This window comes from Paralichthys olivaceus, chromosome 4, assembly GCF_024713975.1.
Source record: "Paralichthys olivaceus isolate ysfri-2021 chromosome 4, ASM2471397v2, whole genome shotgun sequence".
Lineage (NCBI taxonomy): Eukaryota > Metazoa > Chordata > Actinopteri > Pleuronectiformes > Paralichthyidae > Paralichthys > Paralichthys olivaceus.
In genome coordinates, this window is record NC_091096.1 from 24,009,312 (window position 1) to 24,033,944 (window position 24,633).

A 24,633-nucleotide genomic window follows, 5' to 3' on the forward strand; every position below is an offset into this window, starting at 1 on the left:
CATTCAGGCTCTTTGTGGTTGTTACTCTTTCTCTGACCAGAGTTACAATCATTTTTTTGTTGCAGGTGTTTTTGGAGTCAGAGAGGTGGACAGCATGCACTGAAGCCCCGAGCTGGAAACAAAGCATTTATCCCCTTCCTACAGAACATCATGGGACCATTTCTTAGTTTTAATCTGCACAAATGCTGACAGTCAATCTAGCTGCATGCTGCACATGTACTGAAGTCAAACAGTGTAAAGGGCCTGAGCCTCTGTTCTCTAAAACAGACAAAAATCAAGATGTCAGTGGCTACAAGTCCCTGTCTTATTTTATCAAAGTCTCTCAGATCCTCTGACAGACTCCTTGAAGCCGTGTTTTCAGATGTGTCTCCGCCCTTCCTCGGTGTGACAGGCCTCAGCAGCACAGTGTGGAGGATGAAGATACTTAGGTAGAGGGGGCAGAGTTGGCTGCGCGACTCAGTGGGACAGCTCCAGGCTTTTGTTAGGGGGCGTCTGAGTTCATGTTCCGTATTTATTTGACTCCTTCTTGGATGCTTTGACTAATGGCACAATAAACACCGTGATAACAATAGAGTTTGAAGTCTTATCAACATCATTTTGCATTATCACTGAGAGGTAACCACTGGCAACCTCAGAAGACGGTAGTGCACATGTGGTTATATCACCGGGTTATATGCAGTGACGCAGGGATGATCGTATGTTGTACACAGGTGTTACAGGCTTGCATTTCCCTTTAAGTACATAAGCCAATGTGTGTGACGCAGAACACCTACATGCTGTAGGAAAAACAACTGTGGTTTTTGATGGGGATGACCACAGTGTGACACGGATGTGTGTCAATAGTACCTGCAGGCTAATGAAGAACCGCAGAACAGCTCATGCTGAACGTATTTAGGCAGTAAAAGTGTGATAAGCTCAGGGTTTCAACACAACTGTGTCCACGCCCCTGTATGTTGCTGCTGCTGTTTTGGAGGGCAGATAAAATGGCTGCGTTCTGAACGATACACCTCCTTCTACAGCAGAATGGTCCGGATGGCTGGTTACCGGCCAGACAACAAGCCGAACTTCAGATAAATTACCAGAGAGCTCCCAACTATGGTTCAGAGCCGAGATACTGACCATTAGGAAGGTAACACAGGGAGGTGACAGGGTGCCTTGAAACTGTGGCGGCATCTGCAAATATTCTGTACAAAATATGTAAGTGTAGTAATAGGACTATAAACATACGTGAGATCCAGTTTCCCTCATTTGATGGAGGAATGAGGAAGAAGAGTGGCACAGTGCAGTCAGCCAAGAAGGTTCCAGGTTTAAATCAGAGGTTGGCTGCGTCCTTTCTGTGTGGAGTTAGCATGTTGTCCCTGTGTCTGTGTGAGTTTTCTCTGAAAACTCCGGCTTCCTCCCACAGTCCAACAACATACAGGTTGGGGTTAGGTGAATTGGAGACTTTAAAATGTCTGTAGCTGTGAATGTGTACGTGAAAGAGATGCACCCTCTGCTCAACAGAACTGGAGAGCAAAACACTCACTTCATCCTGCTATTTTGCTAATATTTAATTATGTAATTAAATGTGGGTAGGCAATAACAACAATAAAAAACCATATTCAACAGCACTGAAGTTAAATCCACAACTTTAAATGAGTGTAGCGTGGTCATACAGCGTTCTAAACCTGGAACAATATGTTTTCTTCTGTGAGAAACATGAGGGTTAATCACCTATTTATTATAGGTTAGTTATGAAGGAACAGTTGATTTGTGGCTTAAAATGTGAGATTTCTCATTTGGGGAGTTAAAAATGATACGCTCCATCCTGTGAAACATGAACATGAACATGACAGAACATGAATTGTATTAGAAAAGGTTAAATGGAATTTAAATCTTACATTATCTGCTTGATTTCAATCATCTTCAGCTCTTGTGTTGGACGCAACTCAAATGTAACTATATTGTCCTCTGCCATGTCACTGGTCTGACACACAGAAGGCGTCAGGTAAGATTCTGCAGCAGCTCAGGTCAAAAAAGCTCAGTTCTCATAGACAAAGTGCAGGAATTATGGTCCCCGCTGGGAATCCCACTGAAACTGACATTTGGGTTATTGAGCTGCAAAGTGTGTGGAATGAACCATTCTGCCCCGAGGCAAATTGAAGACTCAAATCCGTGATGTCATACTGATCTACGGTGTGCAGCCACTGTGCCAGCAGTGAATAGAGGGGCTGGCGTTGTGAAGGAGAAATGGCCTCGCCTTATTCTGAGAAAGCAATCCTGAATTCTGTCACAGTGACCTATTCTACCGTTTACAATTCATTCTCAGCAGAGTTGTACATCAGTGTAACAAATTCAGATTAAGGGACAGGCCAAATCTCCTCATTTACACCAAGTAGGCAGTATATTTTACACGTTCTCCTTTAGCCTCATATTTTAACACTGAAACTCACTGCTGAAGGCCAAAAAAGTTAGACTGAGTGGCTTTTTATGCCCTTCTGAAGACTGATGAACAGAGATCTTGGTACTAAGACTGACACACTGTTTTATCTCCTTCCTACTTGGCCTGAATGGAGTGATCATCATCGTCTCCATCAAAATCAGCCCCTATTCACTCGAAATTGCTCAGCATCCTTTCAGAACAGCACTTACAGGGATGTGAGGGGATTGTGTGAGACCAGTTTGTCTGTCCATACAACGGTCATGCAAATGTGATTTCAAGTTGAAGGGATGCTAAGTGAACACTGCTGTGTTAAAAGTATGCTGTTGTGGCAATGGGAAATGTCATGAGACTGCTTTCATCAAAGTGAACCGATGGTAATATTGCCACTGGATGTCAATGTGATCCCGGAAGCTTTTTTGGATCTTGATCACACACACTAGAGGTTTTGGGTCTCCACAAAGTCTTTGGCAGCTGTGGAGAGCCAATGGAGCTGTTATCAAAAATGGCACTGAACTCTCAAGAGAGGCAGCTGGTCTTTTTGGGGTCTTACCAAAAGTCCCAGGAAACTGTGGTCGAATTGGTGAAGTAGAGAAAATAAAGATTGAGGGTGTTATTGGGAGAGTGGGATTCCTGTTGAAGGCTCGATTAAAAAAAACATTTTAACGTATAATATAAAGGTGACTCAAGCAACAAAAAGATTCCAAGTTTGATAACATCATTAAACAACATGGAATCATGGGAGTTGTTGTCGTTACCACCGTTGTTAATGACATTTTTTGGCCACATGGCACAGTGTAATAAGCCGACAGTTAAAATAGTTCACATTTTAGCTAACACTGGCATGAGTCCAACTCCAGCAGACAGAGCAACATTAGCATTCATCTGCTTTCTATTCATCTGTCTAACCTAAGACGAATGTACCAGGGGAAAAGTGTAATTCACAGAGGTAATTCTCTGTGGAATTGCAATGTATTATACATTGCACACAGTCATGGGATCCATTGGTAACATGAAAATATTGATTAAAGCTGCTTAAATATTTGAAAATGTCTAGTTGCTGCAGACGTTATTAGCATCATCGACACCCCTCTCGCTCGAAGTGAATCCTGCAGAGTATCTCCTGCTGTGTTCTCACATCAGGCTCCTCTTGAGAGTCTGAGAACAGCTTCTGAGACTTTACTCTCCCCCCAAACACACAGGAGGCCATTTTAATTTTGTTGCACAAAGCCCTGAAAATCAGCCTGCTTGGAAGGTTGGGACTGTTTCATCCACTCAACCTCTGATGTCAGTCTATAGGACCTAATGCCTCCATCAGTACCCTCCCTCTCCAAGTGCATGTGCACCAGGGTTCCTATAGCTCTGAACACTGTGGGGTTGCTTACTTTGGTTTGCCCCATATGTGCAGATACAATCAGCTTGGGAGCACATTGTGCACTGCCTGGATGAGCAATTGGATGTGGAGTGGCTTTGCAAAGCAGAGCCCTGGTCACTTTCAGTTCTTGACTTCATTCTTCAATCTTGTCAACATTCCCTTTTGCTTCATTCCCACTGCCTTGCAGGTTCTTGTCTCCTCCACTGCTGCTCTCATCTCCTCCTGAACTGATTGTGTTTGTCTGAGGAGTTGGAAAGGATCCTGGCCCAGCTCAGCCTTGTGTAACCACTCACACCAGCCTCTGAGATGGTTGCCTACTCACCAGTCCGAGGTTTTGACTGTCGGGCTCTGCAAAGATGAGGAGAGGGCACAGGATATTATGAATATTAAGGATTAATTTGATCAGTAAGTGAAATGTTAAGAGTTGTTGACTGTGATGATAAGATGTTTCCATGGTGATTGCTCACTGATATATGCACAACCAGATTTGACAGTGAATGCATGTGTATACTGTAAATATTTATATGAAGGACTCCTATTGAAAATCCTGTGATTATTTGTAGAAAAAAGTTGTAAAAGCAGTTTCTCACAATTTCCTGCCAAAGATCCACAAGCACAAATAGATGACAAATTCAACCATCTTATTTCGGGATGTTATCCAGTTCTTCCAATGAAAATGAATCATATAATATCTGTGAAAAAGTACGACTCAGACAATTATCAGTGTTAACATCCTTCCACACTCTGCTGATAATTTGCTTGTGCAGGATCAAACACATCTTTCTGTTATTCTTTTTGAGATGATGAGTCAGCAGGAGTCTCGCCAAGGATGATAGACAAACTCTGACTGGACATGTCTGTTACAGTTGCTTTTAGCTGTAATAGTGCACAGTGCCATGCTGGCAGGCTCATGGGAGCAGTTGCACAGTAACCAATGTATGAAAGGTTAAATCATGAGGTTTCTATCCACTAAAAGGCTCAAAGCATTTTAAAACATTTATCATGATCATTTGATAGTAAAGTGGTTCCTGATTGAAGACCAAATGCTCAATATCAACATCATTTCCATTAGCAATCTTAAAATCTGAGTAAAATACTTCAAGTGAAAATTATGTTTTTAGTTTAATGCAGTTACTACAGGTCCTTTATATGTACTGTCACACAGTGATTCAGTGATTGCACTTTCATTGACAGGTTTTCAAGGGAATTTCAAACCTCAACATTATTTCAAAAAGCAGTGATTGAATTAATTCATTTTGATGGCACATCTACTGATTGGTTGGGGAGCCGTTGCGTTCCACAGAGAAAAATGTAAATGTTGGACAAAAAGTTTGTTGATCTTTGACTTTTCACCTATAGCAAAACAAAAGGTCAGAAATGTCCATGTCACATACTGGATGAATTGGGACAAACCTTTGCAGAGACATTTTGGGTTCACAGATAATTATTCAACTTTCATGATCCTCTATCTATGTTTACTTGTCCAGTCAAAATCTGGTACATTTGTCCTGTTAAATTGACATTCCCATCAGACGCCAACTTTTTAAGCAAATGTCTGTATGCTAACACGCTTAACTAACAAGATGTTAGTAATAACCAGGTAAATATCAAATTTGTCAACTTTTTGATTGGCTCCATGTTAGAATAACAACCAGAATCATATTAAATTTACTTCACAATGATAATTCCGAAGGTATTTAGGAAGAAATCAATTTTCATCATTGATGGGTGTAGTCATTAGAGGCTTGTAGTCTCACAGTGGCGCTAGCTAAATGATTGAAGAGCTTTGATGTTGAGCAACTTCAAATTTGTTGTCCTCGTTGCACCACATTCTGAAGTCATTTAACACATCAGGTGGTTTTAGAGAAAACTCAAGTTCAAGAATTCATATTTTAAAAGCATGTTTTAGTTGTTTGAACTTTGTGTTTTGTTTGAAGATGTTTGAAGTGTGAGAATTTGTTAGGTGTGGTTTGCTGATAAGATTCCTCAGTTCTGATTTTACAACCATATAGTGTAAACACAAATTGCAGTTATATGCTTTTTCCTTCACTGAGGTGGTGGACTGACATTTTTAAGTCTCTTTTTTAAGGGAAAGTTTTCATTTATACTTGGTGATAAAGATGTATACAACGAAGTGTACCACAGCCACTGAGCAGCTGAGCTCTCAGATCTTTAATAGATCTACACCTCGCATCACATAGCCTGAGTGCTAATTTGACTGGTAACTACACGGCTGTGACAGAATGTTAAATCATGTCCTCAGCTAGCATTCCTTTGATGCATTTGAGTCAGAAAGCTGATTTGTTACAGCAGAGGTATCATTTAGCTGAATGTTGCCTGTGACACTTCTATTAACCGCTCTGGCTTTGACCCATGGGGCTGGTATCTGAATTGATGAACACAGTAATCCCATCAACATTCAGAATGGTAATGTAAGGAAATTGCTCTTGTAATGAAAGTAAATGACCAGTGAATGCAGAGTGCTTTTCAACTTAGTGAATGAAGGATGAAAGAATGAAGAAAACGAGACAGAAATGATTAGCAAGTGAGAAGTGTGAATAGTGACTGTAGAATGTACACTTTAGAAAAACATCTAAATGAGACCCTGATGGTCCTGTGATGCCAGTCCCTCACAGCACCTCTGGGATGAACTCTATTTTTAGAGAAAGGGCCATTCATTCAACCTTGGAATGTTCCAAGCAGTGCCAATGTTTGTACACTCGGCAGGATATGACATGTCCCCTGCTGAGTCACTGTCAGCACATGAGGCAGCTGCACATGTAGTGCACAGCACTGGGCAGAGCTTTGTTTTGATGTGGCACAGAGAGAACTGCTCTGTAGTGATCTTATGGCCTACTGAGCTCCTGCTGGTAAGTAGCACTCTGGTCACCATGAGACAAATTCAGGCACATGACAGAAGAACAGCAGGAGTCAAAGTGATGAAGAACACGTCTTGTGTATGAAAGAAAAAACAATCTCACCTGAAGCTCTAATTTGATTCCCAGAGAAAGATGTATCCTTTGTGCTGGTGAGTTTGTTCTCAGAAACTCTTCTAAAATCTCCAATCCAGTCTGAAATGGAGCTTCTCTGGAATGGGCCTGCAAACCAAACAACCATGTTCAATGTAATTGAATGTGATGAAAGACACACTTGAAGCAGTGTTACTTATAAAGTACACTGTATTTCTAATACCTCTTTTACACCAAAATTAGAAGGGAGTATGCGGGTTACTTAAACCTGCTAAAAAAGGCAATTGACCTTTTTCCCCCCAACTGAGGAGGTCTCTCACCTTGCTGTCTTGTCAAATCAGCTCATTCACCTGGGTGTCACCTTTCTCTCACTGTCGATCAGAGCTTTTGCATTTGACCCAGAAGTGAAAATCCAATAAATCCATTGCCATTACAGACTACAGCCAGATATTAGTGGGGCTCAGTGGGTTTTTGGACCAATTTAACCCTGCTGAGTTTTATATCTGTGAAGATGTCAGATCTGTACAGCAGCTAGACTTGCTTTTATTTCTTGAAGATGTTTCATGTCTAATCCAAGAGGCCTCCCCAGTTCTAACTGACTCATGGGAGGTTTCAGAAATTGAACCTCTGCGGGTTGTTAGCTATCCTGAGAGTCTTAGTTCGTGGCTCATTGGAGTCCCCAATGTACCAGTAATTGGGTTTTCAGGTGCTCAGTATTTTCAAATCCTTATCTCTGCAATCAGCTCCATGTGGTGTGAACAAAGTCTTCTTATCATGTCACATTAGAAAAATATAATCATTTTATCAAACAATTTAATGACCCTGACTGTTTCCAAGGTCAAGAATTAACACTCAATCATCTCATGTGTTTATACCTTACTTCGTCAGCAGACAGGTTATAGCTGTACAACTAGTCAATCTACCAAAAAGATAAATCTGTACCCATTTTGACGATTAGTTATAATTACATTACATATCATTACATTACATTTAGCTGACACTTTTATCTAAAGTGACTTACAATATGTGCATCAACCATGAGGGAACAAACCCAGAACAACAAGAATCAAGTGAGTACAATTTGCTTCAAAAAGACAAACTTTTTTGTTGTTTGAATTGGTTATTAGACCTCAAACCTCTTCACCAAGGTGTAGTCAGAAGAAATGTGTCTTTAGTCTGCGGTAGAAGATCTGAAGACTTTCTGCTGTTCTGGTGTCAATGGGGAGCTCGTTCCACCATTAAGGAGCCAGGGCAGCAAACTGTTGTGATTTTGTTTGGTGGTTAGCTCGCAGTGAGGGAGCAGCAAGCCGACTGACAGATGCAGAGCGGAGCGGACGGGCTGGGGTGTAAGGTTTGACCATGTCCTGGATGTAGACTGGACCCGATCTGTTCACAGTACGGTATGGAAGCACTAGTGATGGGAGCGGAGTAGTGTAATTACATTAAAGTCTTTTTTCCAGCAACTGTACATGTAATTTAAGTTTGGGAGCACGGCGTCTTATTGTCTTACTGAGATCGTTAAATGGAACAGAGCTTCCATTAAACAATTATGGCTGCAATGAATACAGTGATGTTTTTTGCAGTACCCCCATTGCTCATCGTGTGAAAAATAACAAAGGATGGATTTGTTTAAAGTACAATGAACTGTAGTAATAGTGATAGGCCAACTTTACTATCAAGCTTTTATTATATTCTACACTAAGATGAAGGTAGCCGCTCAACTAGGCAAATCAAATAACTGATGCTCCTTTTAAATGAAATGATCATTAGTTTCAAGCTGTAAACCATAAAACAAGAGTGTATATGTTCATTGAATCTATTTTACAGTTATCTGAGGGGAACACTGGAACTGTTGAAGGCAGGTTCGTAATAACAAGGGTGTGGTCCAGTTATATATACAGCACACTGACTCAAACCAGTTATCAGTGTGAACTGCGACACAAGTTGAGCTCTGGACTTTGATCAGTTCACAGTAAATTCCCCTCATGTGTTGACATCTGAGAGCAGCTCCTGCTCATCCATCCAAACCTGAGTAAAAACCTTCCTAGGACTGGAGGTGGATATAAGTGAGAGAATCTCTGACAAGCTGTGGGACTTGGTTTCCTCATCTCATACTTTTGTGAGGTATAATCTTATACAATTTCAAGTATTTCATTGAATGCACTATTCTGTAGATGATAAACTGGCCAAAATGTATCAATCTCTCTTTTTCAGAAATGTCTGAGATGCTGCTATACCCCAATCTTTCTGGCCCTGTTCATCCATCTGGCTTCTGGCTACAGATTTTTGAATGTCTTACATCACTGTGTTCCACCAAAAATGATTCTAAGGAACGTAATCGCATTCACAAATTAATTAAATATAAATCTGTAGTATAATGCATATACATCTACTGGCTGAACTGATAATGCTCATCTTATGATGCCTGGCCATGACTTCATGTATGACTTCAAGTTATTTATTAAAACTTGTATTAGTTTTTTTGCATGGCTTCCTCAATAATTCATATTTTTTTACATTCTACATGTATATGTCTAACAGAATACTTTTTAGAAAAAAAATGAACACTTTCACACAGTCATACTGTTTTATTTCTGAAGGTTTAGTTTTTGCTCACATGCTCAATTTGTGCATTTGATATTTCAATAACTTGTAACTACTCTGTAAAAGCAAAAACCTTAAGATGCTGAATACAAATGTCTGAGTGAAACTACATCACATGACCTAAATGTGAGAACAATGACAAAAACAAACACACAATGGTGTAATGGTGTGATTTGCCCTCTATAAAGGAAACAATAATTCTCTGCCAGCTATACAGATCAGTGCAAAACAGAACCATCACATCATTGAGGCACACACATTCCTTAATAAAGGGCAACTTGAGGATAGAGAAAATACATTCTCCAAAACACCTAAGTACTTTTGGGCAAGGCACTTAATGCAATAATGAAGCATATCATGGTACCCAATATAAACCCTTGTGGATTTGATGTCATAGTTGTGATCAGGCGTAATAACAGGCTAGAAACACAACACAGACCAGAGACAAACACTTCTGCTGCTCACAGCTAGTAAACCAACAGTGGCAATCAACAAGTATAAGTTACAGTCAAGCAGACAACATTGTAAATAAATATTAATACATTTAACTTCTATCCATCATAATATGTACTTGTAGTAATCATATTCATCTCCAGACATTTCATTTGTACTTCACATGTTCTGTTGCTCAATGCAACCACAAAGGCAGTAATTCCTGAGAACATTACAATCAAATAAATAAAATGATAAGATCATAATGTCAATGAACATCTCACAAAAACTATGACAGCATATCTTCTTTTGGCTTCTGTAAAAAAAAGTCTGGCATGAAAGACAGCAGGCACTTATATAAATACATGAAATACTTCATCCACACTCCATATAGAGTGAAAAAGTAATTTATATCAGACCAAAAAAACAACTGAAGTCAAGTAGTCATTTGGAGTGTATTTAAAGTGAAAATAAGCATTTGAATTAAGGCAAATATCACAAACAAGAAGCTGCATTTTCTCTTCTGGACTGCAGTGTAGCCTTTACTAGAAAGACAGAAGCAGCTGCGTCAGTAGAATACTGACTTTGAAAGACATAAAGCACTTCTTTTTTTTGGCTGAACAAGTAATATTGCTCTCCAGAACACTATGGGTAGTAACCTGAAGTGGAGCTACTACACAGCAGAAGGCAACAAGGCATCACACCTTAAAGGAAATGACACATCATTAGTCATGACCTCTGTTATCACAGAAGCAGAGGTCTACACAAGCTAATGCCAATTCATGACACTATATCCCTTATGATTCCGTTTTTTTTGTTTTTTTTTGGCTGAATAGTATAACTACTGGCCAAAACACATTGTACAATGCTCCTCCAACCAGTACTGGATGGAGCAGAAGCTCTCAGCAAGGACCTCACAACATGAGTAGTTCTCATGCTTGGACCTCTCATAGGCACACAGAGAAATAATGACCATTGGCAATAGCTTTCTCCTTGACTGTCTCCGCAGTGCGCCTTTGATTTAAGTCAAGTAATGCTTTCAGCAGTTTGTTCAGGCTGGCCTCTCTGCCCTCTTGCTCCAACCAAATATTCAGCAGGTCATGGATCTTGTCTTCATAGTGGTCAAGCTCTTTGCTTTTAATCACATTGTCGCTGATCCCAAGGTGACGGAAGAATCTCTTGTGTTGGTCGAACTCAATTTCCTCAAAAAGCTCAAAGCATTTCTTCAGAGACTCTTCACCTGCAAACAAAGATGAAGTCCTTAATTCAAGCACCTGAACCCAGTCTGGTGTCAATTCATTGTTGGAAGAAAATTTTTTAATGAACACCCAACGACTGACTTGACGATTTTTTAACAATTGTATTTTCACTTTTGTGTGTGCGGTTGAGAAATTAGAATATTATGGACAAGTAACTTGATGATTACAGCTTACAGCCATTGAAAATCAGAAATCTAGTGACTCAAAATATTTGAATATTTCCTAAAATCAATCAAAATGGATTTGAAATACAAAAATGTCAAGACTTTCATCTCCTGGTGGTTGAGTTTACCATTGATCAGCAGATTTTCCACAACAAATAGTAACTTACTCAAATGCGAAATTAAATATTCCAATATTTTGAGATATCTTTTGTTTTATTGCTTGAACTGTTTACCATAATTATTTAAACTATAATAAAAAAAATATTGAACCTTTTCATGATTTTTTGAGATGCACCAGTACATGGTGTTTAGCAGCTCCTGCTTAAATTACCAGATGAGGGACAAAAGTATCTTTAATTGAAATTAATGATGAGGCTGAATATCTATAGTTCTAAACTAAAATGTATCAGTGAGTAACATTAATCAATGTGGAAGTGAGTATCATAAGGTTAAGAAGTAATGAAAACAAACGTCACCATTCACAGGAATGAGTAAGTGCTCCTCTTCCTATAAGAAAACAAAAAGGGAAACAATTATTGATACTCTATAAGTCTATTGCAACTCTTGGTGAATACAACTGACATAAAAATATAAATACATGGAAGTCAAAAAGGCACATGCTCCCTGCTCTACTGAGCTGCATCAAAAACTTTTTTCGTTTGGCCATTAAGTTGAGGTGGGCGATATGAGCTGAAATAAATATTACTGCATTTTTCACCAAACCAACAGAGGTGCCCCCGTCTGGTAAATGGGAGTCTCCTCTAATGTGGCCACCTCAGTGTCCCTGTCTGGTTTCAACGCTCCGCTCCTCCCTCAAAGCTAAGGTGGCTACACTTGATGCTAGCCCACCATGCTTTAATTGATCTGTTGGGCAGCGGCTGTTATTACTGATATAGTGAGTATGTTTTACTTTTTGATTTGCTGTAAGATTTACTGGATGAGTAACTGGATAAGGATAAGTGAACATTTGATGAAATTAAAATGCAGTGTTTTATAATTTGGATACTGATGATGACAATGATGCCAACAACTATCAGGCAGATTTCTCAATGGAAAAATGAACTTCAGGTTTGAATAGAAAGACTACAAGCCAATAAGGATATTTCATGTTTAATCTTAAACTAAGAACATGTGACTGATTGACTCCCTTATCATTACAAAAACAACTATGAACAGCACAATAAAAACAAGTGAGGGCATGTTTCAAAATGCTTTACACAATCAGATTTCAGTTGTTTGCTTAAAACTTTAATTAATTACAGTGAAAATGACTGCACAATGGAGGAAAGTCCCTGGAATTGATCCAATGCTATAGCCTCTGTCATTCGGTGCAGCTGGAGACTAAGGATCTTCACCCTCTTTCTATGAATCACAAAATGTACAATTTCTGTGAAAATCAAGCTGGCCAGAGTGGACATATTAAAATGATGATCATGATCATGTTTGAGCTCTTGTTGAATTTGTATTAATCTCATGAACAGTGCAGGATTCATCATTGCCAAAGTGAGTGTGATCAAACTGCATTAGGAGACTCCACAATGCACAGAATTACATGCAAGAATAGAAGGTATGCGTGTAATATTTTTTCAAAATCATTCAACATTTCAGGCACTTGTGTCACAAAGTTACAAAGTGAGGAAACGGGAAGGAGGAGATGTCAGACCAGTGTAGCCAGACACTGCAAAGCATGAGTCAACAGAAGGTTGAGGAGGAAGCAGCTGAGAGGGGAAGAAGCCAGGATAGAAGCAATGATGGAGATGAGCTGCTGCTCTCACCGTACTGACGGGCGTCCAGGCAAACACAGGTCTGACGGCGGTTACAGGTAAGGCGGTTTGCAGGCCGGTTAGACTATGCTGCGAGTTACTGGCTGAGCTGTTGAGGCTTTTATACACATTATGCTGATCCTCCGTAGCGACAGAGGATATGGCTCTCACCAGTTTACAGTTAGAGGCGCTTGGCCTTCGGGTTTCTCTGTTCCTCCTTTCCTCAGTGGAACACTGGAGAGGATCATGTTCAAAGAATTATTATTTTTTTATATACAACTTCACATAAGGTACATGCTGTTGCATTCATCTTTATTCTTTGAATGATGGCGAAACATTGAATCTGATAAAACTAGAAATCAACTTGGTTGCCTCAGAGATTACTTAAAAAAATATATATGTGTAGACACACACACACACACGCAACCACATTAATTCCATCTTCCTCCACTGGTGCAATGCCAATTTGTTTTTAAAACACAGCCACTTTCTTAACACTGCACTTCATAATGATCAATACTTTTCTTAAATTAGTAAAATCTTTCTCCATAACTGCACACATTCATTCAGCATTGTAATTCCACCCACTCTCTTAAATTTCTCACTCCTGTGTCGATACCCAGTGTCATAACACACATGTGTAAACTCTGACTAAAAACAACATCACTTGGTCTTCATGAACACAAATGTCGTGTTTATTTGCACACAGAGCATGAATATATTGTCAATTGCCAGTTATTGGGCTGACTGTGGCCGACTGGAAAATTTTAAGTCATCGCCCAACCCTACTCCGTGCTTGTTAAATTAAATTCTACAGTGTCACACTAAATGTTTTACTAGTGACTCACCTGCACAACTTTAATCTCCTCTGGCAGATCGCCTTGAGAGTCTGAAAAAAACAAGTGAGCAAAGGATTATACAACTTGAAGGAATTCCCCATACCAAGCCCATCAGGTTCATGCGTGATTGGAATTTTACTTCTCTGGGTAAATCAACACTGAATAATAAAGGCCAAAAATGTGCAGAGTGCAGTCAGTGGTGTGAGAGCAGGGGTTTCACAGGTCAGCCTGTGTAGCCCATGATAAACAGCAGAGACTGGGCAAAACATCTTCACGTTGAAAGGTATTCTACTGTACCTGTCAACTACTGAGCGCAGTCCAGTTTTGTGTTTGGTCTGGATGACAACAATGTTCAACCTTACTGCATTGGTTTGGTGTTTACCCTTCTATCCTACCACGCCTTAATTCAACATCATCAGCAGTGTTTTAATACGTTGATCTGTGAGGAGACCTGCCACTGTGAGATCACCAGCTGAAACACAGCGTCATACCTGCCATTTGCAGACCTGTTACGCTGCTTTCTGTGCCCAGACTGCAATAAAACATGCAATGTTTTGACAAGGAGGTGTGAACAGAGTCAACATGTGTCAAGAAAAACGCAGGCTTTGACATCAGTGCTCATCACATGCATTTCAGTCAAGTACTCACTACTTGTACTGGTTTAAATAATGGCCAATAACAGACAGAAATGTACTGGCAGAGCTCTGAGCGTTTGTCAAGTATTTTAAGTCTAGCTATGGGTGCCACCCGTGAACAGTATGAGGGGAATAAAATACTATATTTATATATATTCTGTTCAAAGGTGGCAAATTATATTATTGTCTCTGGTAGCAACATAATTCATGCAAAGTGAAAAGATGTTTCTGTTTCTTTAAATCATTCATCAGATCTTAAATCACTTAACTTAACATGTTGCTGTCATTGTTCAAATTAGTGTCTGCTGATGGAAAACATACAGACATCTTCAAATGACTACCTGAATAGTTTTTGTGACAAAACAATGTATTCACAAAGAACAGCAGTTTCCTATCATGCCGTTAATCCATTAGCTAAACTTTAGAAGTGGACATTTTAAATGAGTTCAGTATGTTTTATAGACAAGTAGTGTTGCTTTTCTATTTCCACCTACCTGTTGATCTGTATCTCCTATACAAGATTACTCCTGCTACTGCTACTGCTACTGCTACTATGCCAAGAATCGGGAAGACTACAGCTATCACGTCTTTGTTTCCTGAAAAAGATAAAACAAAAATTGAAAAGGATTATTACAGTATATGGAGCCATGTTTGCTATATTCATTCCATTTATTCTTTCTGTAGAGCTGCAGATTATGGCCAGGTTTTAATATAGTTTGTGGATGCACAATGGACCAAACTTAATGTCTATGGCTAGCACAAAACAGCTATATAAATACGACTTGCCAAATCACTGTGCTTTATATAGTGAATTTCTACAAAAAAACGATAAATCAACTACTTTCAAACTAAATGTGGGATACAGTTTTGGTGCCAGAAAATGTAAGCGTTGTCTCCAGCGGGGACGGGTGTCTTCATAATGCTTGAACAGCTTTTCACGTGGCACTGGCTCCTACTGAGGAATGTACCTGAGGCCGAGCCAGAGTTGGGCTTGATTTTCTTGCACTCTGTGTTGGTGGTAGAGGTGCAGTTCCGCTCTATCTCCTCGTCCTTTTCACACCTAGTTTGGAGGTAGGGAAAACATTGCAGACAAGGAATACAAATGAGTGAGACAGGCTTAGTAACAGTAGAAATCAGTTTCTCATTTAATTAACCTCAAATGAATCAATCATCAGTCGTGTGCTGTTTGGTCGGCATAGACTCACTTTGAACATTTCTTGCATACTTCACAAGCTTGGTGAGGATCACAAAATCTTCCCGCTTTGCACTCACATTCAGTATCATGAGTGGTCGAACACGGCGTTACAATTTCCTGATCTGAGGAAGCAAGAAAACTGCCTTGTTGAGTCTGAGTTTATGCCGAGGGCGCTCTGAAAAGGTTGAATATTGATTTTTCTTCTACAGTCATTCCAATAAATTGTCGAGCTGTCAAGCTGAATTACCTAGACGACACGGTGTGCACGGGAAACACTGATTCAGTTCATTGGGATGAGCAGTGTATGTCCTGTAGTCGCATTCCTGACACTGCCCCTTCTCTCCTGATTTGCTGCAGTGTGATTTCACATGTGTACCTATCACACAAAAAACAGAAATCTCTTTAATTATTACAGAACCTGTCATTTCAGTTAAATAATAGCTCCATAGCTCCTCTGATGGATTTCTGATTCAAGCAGATGACAGAACTTCAGTCTCAGTGGATTAAATACAACGCTGTGACTTACCAGCTGGACAGTTTAAGCAGCAGTTGTTGCCGTTCAGGTACTGATTGTCTGAGCAGAGGATATCTCGCTGGGTCCTCCTTCCAAAGTCAATGCGGGACTGCGGAAATACCCCCGTGGATGAGAGGAGCAAGACCAACAGGCGAAAAACCTGACAGATGACGATAGAAAAAGCATCGTTTTACTTCTCTGACCATTTTATAGAGCAAAACAATGAATCCATAAAATCTTAATTACTAGCAGACTGATTGGTGATAAAATAATTTGCTTCTACCATAACTTTTTCAAGAGCAATTTCTGATGCATCATTATGAGACTCTCGGAAAGTCAGATGGGTTTTGTGCAACTGTTGTGACATTTTGTAAAATAAACAAGTTACTTAAGAAAATAAATTAGAATCCTTGATCCCACAAATAATTATTATGTGCAATCATAACCATTTCTTTTTGCTTTGTTAATATTATAAAAAAGATGGGACTTTTTTACAACACCACGGTGAATAGTCATTTTGTACATTTATATAAAAGGCATAAATGGCTTAATGGAGATTTTTCCTCTTTTTTTTCCTGTGGGTAAATAATTTATATTTGTTTAAAATGAAAACATCAGTTCTGGAAAAAAGGAAAAAACTTGTATGCTGTAAAATTGTTGACTCAGTCAAATACTTTGCAACAATGAAAAATACTGAGTCATGTTTGTCTAAGAATGTCCTTGTTTAATAGTGAGGAGACGAAACATTTCATATAACCGCTCAGCCAATAGCATAAATGCAGCTCAGATCAGGCCACAGACATTTGGCAATGAGTGGGTGGAGATGTTTGGACAAGGTGATTTCCTAAGTCATGCTTAGACTCAGACTTCAGCAAAGAGGGGCAGTCTGATAAAGTGGTGCTGAGAAAAAAAAAAACCCTGTTGACTGAGGGAATAATGCTCAATCTTACTGGTCTCATGTGGAAGGAGAAAAACAGCACAAACGCAAGGAGCCCAAAAATAGTAAATACCTGGCACAGGTTGAAGGAATAACCAAATAAGGCAAGTTTACAAAGACCAGATTGTATTCCACACCCAGTGTTGCCCAACATGAACCACACTGCCCTACCCTAAGATCACATGGATTTTCCAGTTCATGGCCTCAGCCATTTGAAAAGTGAGGACCAGTGAAAATGTCCTCACTCTGTAGGGTCTATGCGTAAATGGTCCACACAAAGATATAAGTAAAGAAACACACAAGGGAATCATTTTACTTTACACGCCTCAATTATTAAATAAAATGTGTTTACAACAGCTGACAACAGTAAAAAGTAGGCTCCATACCGCTGAAGGATCACAGAACTCTATTAAAAAACAATGGATTTAATCATATTTGAACGTGGCAGAATACATGAGACAGCGCTACAGAAACATTCAACACCTCCTCTGAAGCTATAGGGGCCAAACTTGAAATCGGCACCATCTAATTCACTCAAAACAGCACCACCTCTCTGAGGTACTTTATGTGGCCCCCTCCACTCGCCAATTACGCACAAACAAACAGGTGATTCTGACTCACAACGTCCACTAAAGGAAACTGTTAGGCCGATAACCACTGCGCCGAATTAAAGGCAGATTCAATTAAAAATACACTGTTCTGCTCCGGAATTTAAAAAATCTAAATATAGACATTATAAAGAGCGATTCGGATTATCCAAGTGTCAGGCAGAAACGCTCCGGGAAGACAAACTGGTTCACAACTTGAGCGTCAAAGTTGATGGTTGCGTCTTATCCATTAACACCGAGCAGGAGCAGCTCCACTGTTTGTGTTCAATGACGGAGTCAACTACATCTGTGTGTTTTGTGAAGAGGACGAGGAATGTCGCACCTGAGCCTCAGTGAATGTGGCGGAGCAGTGAGACTTTCTGACAAGAGCCCTGCGGGAACCTTTCATTTCAAATCATTACACAGCCACGTTACTGATCGACAAATGAGAGAAAAGAGAGAAAGAGAGAAATGAAACAAACAACACGGGAGGAGAAAAGTTCGGATGATAGAGATCCGTCAGCTGCTTGTGCGCACTGCGCTGTTCAAGAGCAGAAATGAGACTTACTGTGATGAGGGCGGTCATGCTTTGGTTGAAAACTGATAATCCACAGGTCCGGACAGATTCATCCCAACAAGAATAGCGATCGCAATGGTTTTTAGTGGAAACACCGGAGCTTCTGTCCCACATGTGTTACCTGAGCGGTAACTGTGACGCAGCTCCATTAAATACGCCCAGTCGGGTCCACGCCCATCGCCCACTTGTTGCGTCAGCAGCTCCTCCCCTCGGTCCCGCAAAAGGCATAAACTAGGCTTGAAAGTTTATGCTTCTGCGTCACGTCGACGCCGTACCCACGCTCTTGTGTGTGCGTTGCAACAGGTTTGGTTTGACGAGTGCATTTCCCTCATGGATGTGTGTCGAATAGAGATGAGCCCACGTCCTCGGGACACTGCGCTGTGGAGCTGTGCATCCTCCGGTCCTGCAGTCAAGTAAAAACATGTTCATACAAATGAAGGCATCCAGTCAACAGAAACCTTAAGTGCTTTACCTTGGAAGATGTGTTGCAAATATTTGTTAGTGCTACTTCATCGATGAGATGTTTTTTTTGGATAGTTCCCAGACCTTTTATATAATTCAATCAAAACTCAGTTCGAAGGTTATGTTGACTTTGAACTGACATGGTGAGTGTGTGTAAAGGTTGCTTGTACCTGATGGTTCGCCACGGCTGATGTTGTAACTGTCCCCAAGCTAAGCCGCTGCTGTATGTAAAAATAATGCATGGTCAGAATTACTGTAGGCCACTTTGTAGGAGACAGGCTTGTACAAACAACATATTAATTCATTTAAACATATATAACAACAGTTCAGTGATACTAACACCGCTAAAAGAAGCAGGAATCAGGTAAAGGGTAAGAAGCTGAACCTCAGAATATAGAGAATCAAACACAAACTTCTGTTGTACTGACATCTCATGAGAGGAAACTGAACTGAAGATTCAAGATTCAAGGGTTTATTGTCATATGCACAACAATTACTAATAATTTAAGTTGCTGGCAATTAAATGCTTGTGTCCCAGGCTCTCCTATAGCCATGCTCAGAAAAAAACAAAAGCAAATAGAATATAAAGAATGAAATAGTATATATAAAATAACAATAAATCCAACATTAAATATAATAAATATACACCTAAAAATGTAGTGCAAATATTATTAGGTGCAGAGAGGACGAATTATGGCAGATGGGAGGAGTTTAAAAGTCTTATGTCCTGGGGAATTAAACTGTCCTAATAGGGCCACATAATCATGGGGCATAACAGGCTGTCTTGTGACAGTGGTTTATTGATGTCATCATCACATCTCATTATAGAATGAAGCATGTTGTTGATCCAGTTTCTCCTACACAGCGTGAACAATGACAATATTCTGCAACACACATGAGGTCCTTCCCCTGTACACAACGTTTTACCTGATTAAATTTAGACATACAGCAGGTAATCACAGCTAAATACAGAAAGTTATTGCTTCAGTTATACTTCATGTAAGAAGTTACCTCAACTTTATGCTAAACTGAACTATCACCACGTCCTCATGCACTTTTAATAACTCACATTATTGCAGCGCATATCATTCAGTGGAGTCACGTGGCAATGACAAACAAATGTCATCATATTAATGTTTGTTAAATGTACCTTTTTATCAAGCTTAACTTTAACACCTGGTTGACACAGGTTAGCCGCCCTGAGGGAACTGGTAGTTCCATCATTACAAAGCTTCCAGCTGACAGTTTCCTCTAGAACATAGAAACACAATAACCTTTGTGTAGCACATTGAACACATGTGAAGATAAAGACTGTTAAACGTTAATAAAAAAAGAGTACTCACTGAACAAACCGGATATCAGCTCCTCTGTGTTGGTTACTGAAGAACAAGCTTTAATCCTGGTGAACTCACAACTAATTAAAACAAACTAACAGTAAAAGTGTAAAAACCATCTCCAGCGACTAGTCATGACTCAAGATTAAATGTCAGAGAAGTGAGTGAACAAGATGCAACTAAAGCTCCAGTTTTCTCTAGTCTAAGCTGCTGCCTGTCAATCATCTGAGAGTCTGTGTGTCAATTAAACCGACACGCCCCTAAACCTAAAATCTAATTAACTACAATATAATTATTTTCCGATGGACCAGATCACTGATGAGGAGTGTTTCTCCTGAATGAGACTCTCCTGAGTATTTCATGGGAGAAGTTGGCATAGATTTCTTGGAGCCAACTTGAGTCAGCCCCTGTTGGATCTCCGCGGTATTACACTTTTAAGCACTTCTGAATGGGCTTTATCTGTTAGAGCCGGAAGCTAGTTTACTATTTATATGCAGTGTATGGTCAGACCTGAACTTAACAAGGGTCACTTGTGATCAGATCACCCAGGACAGATGTTAATACCAGGCCTGAACGGCTTTTATACATTAGCCCAGTAATAGAGTGACATGTCCAGGGTTTACCTAGCCATCGCCCAATGCATGCTGGGATAGGCCAAAGCTCTTTAATATCTTGCACAGGATTTTTTATGACACATATTTCTTTTTGTTTTGATATGAAGCATCTGAGTAATGCTTGAACCTCTGAATAGAAGATAAAGCTCCATCTCTTGCTCTGAGAGCCTTGCTCCCAGGTAAGTTGAAACTGTGGTGCCTGCAGTTTGGATTAATCCCCCACCTGATGTGGCCTCTAACAGTGTATGAGATCCCCATGACCAAAGTTGAGAAGCTGGAGAGGACAGTCAGCTCTTACATCAAGAGGTGGCTTGGTCTTCCTTGTTGCCTCAGCAATATCGGCCTGTATGGGCATGGGGCCCTGGAACTGCCTGTCTCTAGCCTCACAGAGGAGTATAAATGCACCAAAGTGAGGCTGAACATGACCCTGACCGAGTCTCATGATGACGTGATCTGAGCGGCTGCTCCCAGACTGGCAACTGGGAGGAAATGGATCCCACCTGAGGCCGTACAGCAAGAAAAATCTGCTCTCAGACATGGAGACATTGTAGGACAGGTGCAGCATGGAAGAGGGGAGTTTGGACTTGGAACAAGTTGACCCACATGGCACAAGGCAACATCAACCCAGAGGAGAAAACTGGTGGTTGCAGAGGTTCGACAGCAGGAAGAGGCAGCAAGATACGCAAATGCAGTCTCACAGTCCAAACAAGGCCAATGGACTAGTTGGGAAAATCTAGAGCATCGTAAGCTCACATGGAAGGATCTTTGGGAGATGGAAGGAAGCCGACTCAGCTTCATCCTCAGAGCCACCTACAATGTTCTTCTCTCACCCAAGAACCTAAACCAGTGGCTAGGAGAGGATCCATCATGTGCTCTCTGCAAAAACACCAGTGAAGCAGGGTGCCCCCCTGAAGACCCCAGTGAAGCAATTACCCCTACCCCACCCATCACCAAGTGCTGATTAAACAAGGGATTGTACTATCAAGTCCTATGAGCTCAACTGGCCACAGTTCATGTCTAAATGCAGAATATGTAAATAAAAAGATTGTTGTGACAAAAACACATTTCCAACTATATAAGAGTTTTTGAGCTGAACGAGGACAGTATCATAGTTACTGATGTAAAATGAACAATGGTATCGAGTGGATCCTCTCTGCTGTGAAGCCCTTCAGGATAATGGGGAAAACCGACTCGTGCTGAACCTCTCATCACAAACCGCATGAAGTCTGCCTTCATCACAGTTTTTAAGCAAACCTCATTCTCCTGCGTGTGCCACCACAACACTATCTAATGAGCAGTTGTCTGCAGCTCACAGATATGGAGCCAAACAGGAAACGGGTAGATTCAACTGCGCGTATTCTGCTGGGATATAATGCAAACAGAACAACACACATTGATGCTGTGTGGGTGTGAAGTCAAAGTGAAAGACAGGTTTCCACTCTGACTTGGAGCTGGCGGTTGGAGAGAATGATGAGGACCTGATGATGCTGTTGCAGTCTCAAAGGTTAGACTCATAATTTGGTGACTGATGGTTTCAATAAAGACTGCAGGCTTATTCTGTGCACCACAGCTCATCAATATCCTATTCAATTCGATACCGCATGTCTGTTTGTGTTTATTTTATTCCAGAAATTATTCTCTACTGCACGTGGAAGGATTTCTGCACCGTTTACCCCTGCGCTCTGCTGGAACTTGTGTTTTTAGAGATAAAGCCAGGGAGGGGGCAGCAGCGTTTGAGGAAACTTTTTTTTTTTTCAAGGTTAAGACATGAATTTTGCATTGAGATAAGCTTTGGTGCTTTCTGCTGTTCTGTTGCACCAAGGTCAAGATCAGTTTGGATGATACAGAGAATCAAATTTCTTTTTTTTCTCTCTTACAGGGTCCTCTGTACTGAGTGGAAGCCGCATGCTGAATCTTTTTGCCAGCAGTGCAGTGGGGTATAGAGTCAAAGATAACCCCACATAAACTCACTTTACTCTCCTCACCTCAAACTGTGCAAATGGGAAATTGAACCTGCATGGATATTACAGGACATTATGGACATCAAAAGTACACTGGGAAGTAACAGTGAAACCAAATACTGTCCTGTATGTTGTTAAGAGAGAAGGAAATGGGCTGAACAAGAGTAGTTATGACTTGTGCTCTTGAGTTAAACAAAGTTTGTTTTTCTTATACCTCTGTCAAGGCAGTATCAAACAGCCACACTTTATAGAGCTTGACCATCTTTTTAAAGCAAAATACCATGTTAGTGAGCATTAAATGAAGCATTAAACTGATGGAGGCTGCATGAAGATGAAGGATTAAAGGGAAAATGTAAAACTCCTCCAGTAAAATGTTGAATCACCCATATAAAAGCAATTTTATCTTTAGCCTTTGTTGTCCAGTTAACAGACCTACAATAAAACAATAAACATTATATTTAGTCCCTCAGCTTGGTCTTCGGGCAAAGTCGCAGAGTGACGGCAAATTTGTCTCATGACGTAGAATCACAAGGTCTAGCTCCTGTCCAGTGACATTAGTGACATCAAGGTTCTTTGCGTTTTTCTCACTAACCAGTTGATTCAACTCATGTAATGTGAGTAATATACCTGCTATGCCTAACAGACACATACGATTTTATTTATTTGAGTAAATTGGACTTGAGTCCTTGGAGTTAATGTGAACTCAGGTGGGGTTCTCAAACGTTTTTTGGCCAAAAACATTCACAGAGGACAATCATTTTTTCCAGGACTCTCTCACAATTCTAATGCCACTTTCTGCCTTGAGAAGCAATATGAATAACTTTGATTCTAAAACTCTGAAAACAAACTACTTCAGACCTGCAGGGACGAACACAGATACACATTTCCTTCACCCATATGAGTCACTCTTTGACTGTTTATAATGCCTTTATCACTTCTAATCACACACACATTCACTGGAATGACCTACATTACTGATGCATTACTCATAAGGTCAAGTGGGTTAGTGAGCTAACTTCTGGGTTGGTTTAGGAATGCACAGCGAACGATAATGAAAGATTAGTTTTACAGTGACATTAGCAGAGGCTTCAGAAAAATCCCATAGGTGTAATGGAATAAGAGTTCCTTTTTAAGTGAGTGTAAATACTACATACAATTTCATTGTGTTGTTGTGTTATTCAAGGGTAACGTGACGGAGCAACTCCGTCACTGACCGCCAGCACACACACACAGACTTACCAGCCATCTGGGGATGCTGCTCATTTGTTTAGCTGTCGGTGCAGGAAGTCGAGGGATTAAACAGGGGCATAACCTCCTGTTTAAATTGTTTCCTGTTGTGTTTTTTTCAAGGATAATTAGTTTGAGTTGTAATATTTACAGTTAATTCCTCTTTGTTATTAGATATTAGATATTTTGTGACATATAAAGAAGTCATTGTAACCTGTTGTGTTTTTTTCGATGCAATGGTTTTTGCCCATAATACTGTTTAAATTGGTAATCAAGCCCAGTGGGAGGGGCTGAATGTATAAAAGGGCAGCTTCAAGCCCTTGCCAGGACTCTCTGAGTCTGAGTCCGAGTCTGGTTACAGAGGAGGTAACATCAGAGCTTATGTGGGAGTTAGGAAAGAAGTTTTCCTGTTTTTTGTTTTGATTTTATATTCTTGTAAATATGTCCACATGTACCTTGGGAGGCCGGCTGTAAATAAATTGAAAACACCACAATTTTCTGACTATGCCTGTGGTTTCACATCTTTTGGGGGAATTTTTAAGAGAGCCCCGCCACATAAGAATTCTTTCACATAAAAATATGTTTACAGGTCTTGCAGGATACTTCTACATAGCTTTTACATAGTTTTTGACTCCAGAGAGAGCCGTGTGAAGTCTGATCAATTGCCAAAGTTTGAAAATAAAAACAATCAGGGTGTTGCAGAGTTAGGAAGTGAACTTACCAGACCTCTGTAGCCATCTATATACTTGAAGCTACTTTAACACAA

General features: G+C 40.2%; 1 protein-coding gene and 1 long non-coding RNA gene across 8 annotated transcripts; one reads left to right on the plus strand and one right to left on the minus strand.

Annotated features, from left to right (window-relative positions):
* Nucleotides 1–9,331: 9,331 nt before the first annotated feature.
* hdr (hematopoietic death receptor) lies at nt 9,332–18,486 on the minus strand. Of its 7 annotated transcripts, none has more exons than XR_011240951.1 (11): nt 18,261–18,431; nt 16,181–16,328; nt 15,902–16,030; nt 15,665–15,776; nt 15,428–15,519; nt 14,954–15,055; nt 13,834–13,874; nt 12,998–13,219; nt 12,483–12,584; nt 11,699–11,729; nt 9,332–11,039 (listed from the first exon to the last, which is right to left on the minus strand). XR_011240951.1 is itself a non-coding variant. In XM_069524310.1 (11 exons), the coding sequence occupies exons 2-11, from the start codon at nt 18,099–18,101 to the stop codon at nt 10,747–10,749; spliced, it is 1,077 nt and encodes a 358-aa protein (XP_069380411.1). In that variant the 5' UTR covers nt 18,102–18,126; nt 18,261–18,395; the 3' UTR covers nt 9,332–10,746. The 7 variants fall into 7 exon arrangements, 6 of the variants coding, with proteins under 6 accessions (XP_069380411.1, XP_069380410.1, XP_019949661.2 ...); XM_069524310.1 differs by lacking the exon at nt 12,483–12,584 and adding an exon at nt 18,036–18,126 and having other exon boundaries at nt 13,157–13,219; nt 18,261–18,395; XM_069524309.1 differs by lacking the exon at nt 12,483–12,584 and adding an exon at nt 18,036–18,126 and having other exon boundaries at nt 18,261–18,395.
* Nucleotides 18,487–21,917: 3,431 nt separating this feature from the next.
* LOC138407516 (uncharacterized) lies at nt 21,918–23,095 on the plus strand. The gene is made up of 3 exons (XR_011240950.1): nt 21,918–22,183; nt 22,309–22,438; nt 22,559–23,095. It is a non-coding gene; the product is annotated as an uncharacterized lncRNA (long non-coding RNA).
* The last annotated feature ends 1,538 nt before the right edge of the window (nt 23,096–24,633 follow it).

Excerpts from the sequence above, each read along its gene's own strand:
- hdr (XM_020094102.2), bottom strand. The coding sequence starts at position 18,383 with ATGTGGGACAGAAGCTCCGGTGTTTCCACTAAAAACCATTGCGATCGC. Across the intron at positions 11,730-12,997 it reads CCTGGACGCCCGTCAGTACG|GAAGAGGAGCACTTACTCAT; the intron begins GTGAGAGCAGCA and ends GTTTTCTTATAG. Across the intron at positions 11,040-11,698 it reads CTTACTCATTCCTGTGAATG|GTGAAGAGTCTCTGAAGAAA; the intron begins GTGACGTTTGTT and ends CTTTGTTTGCAG.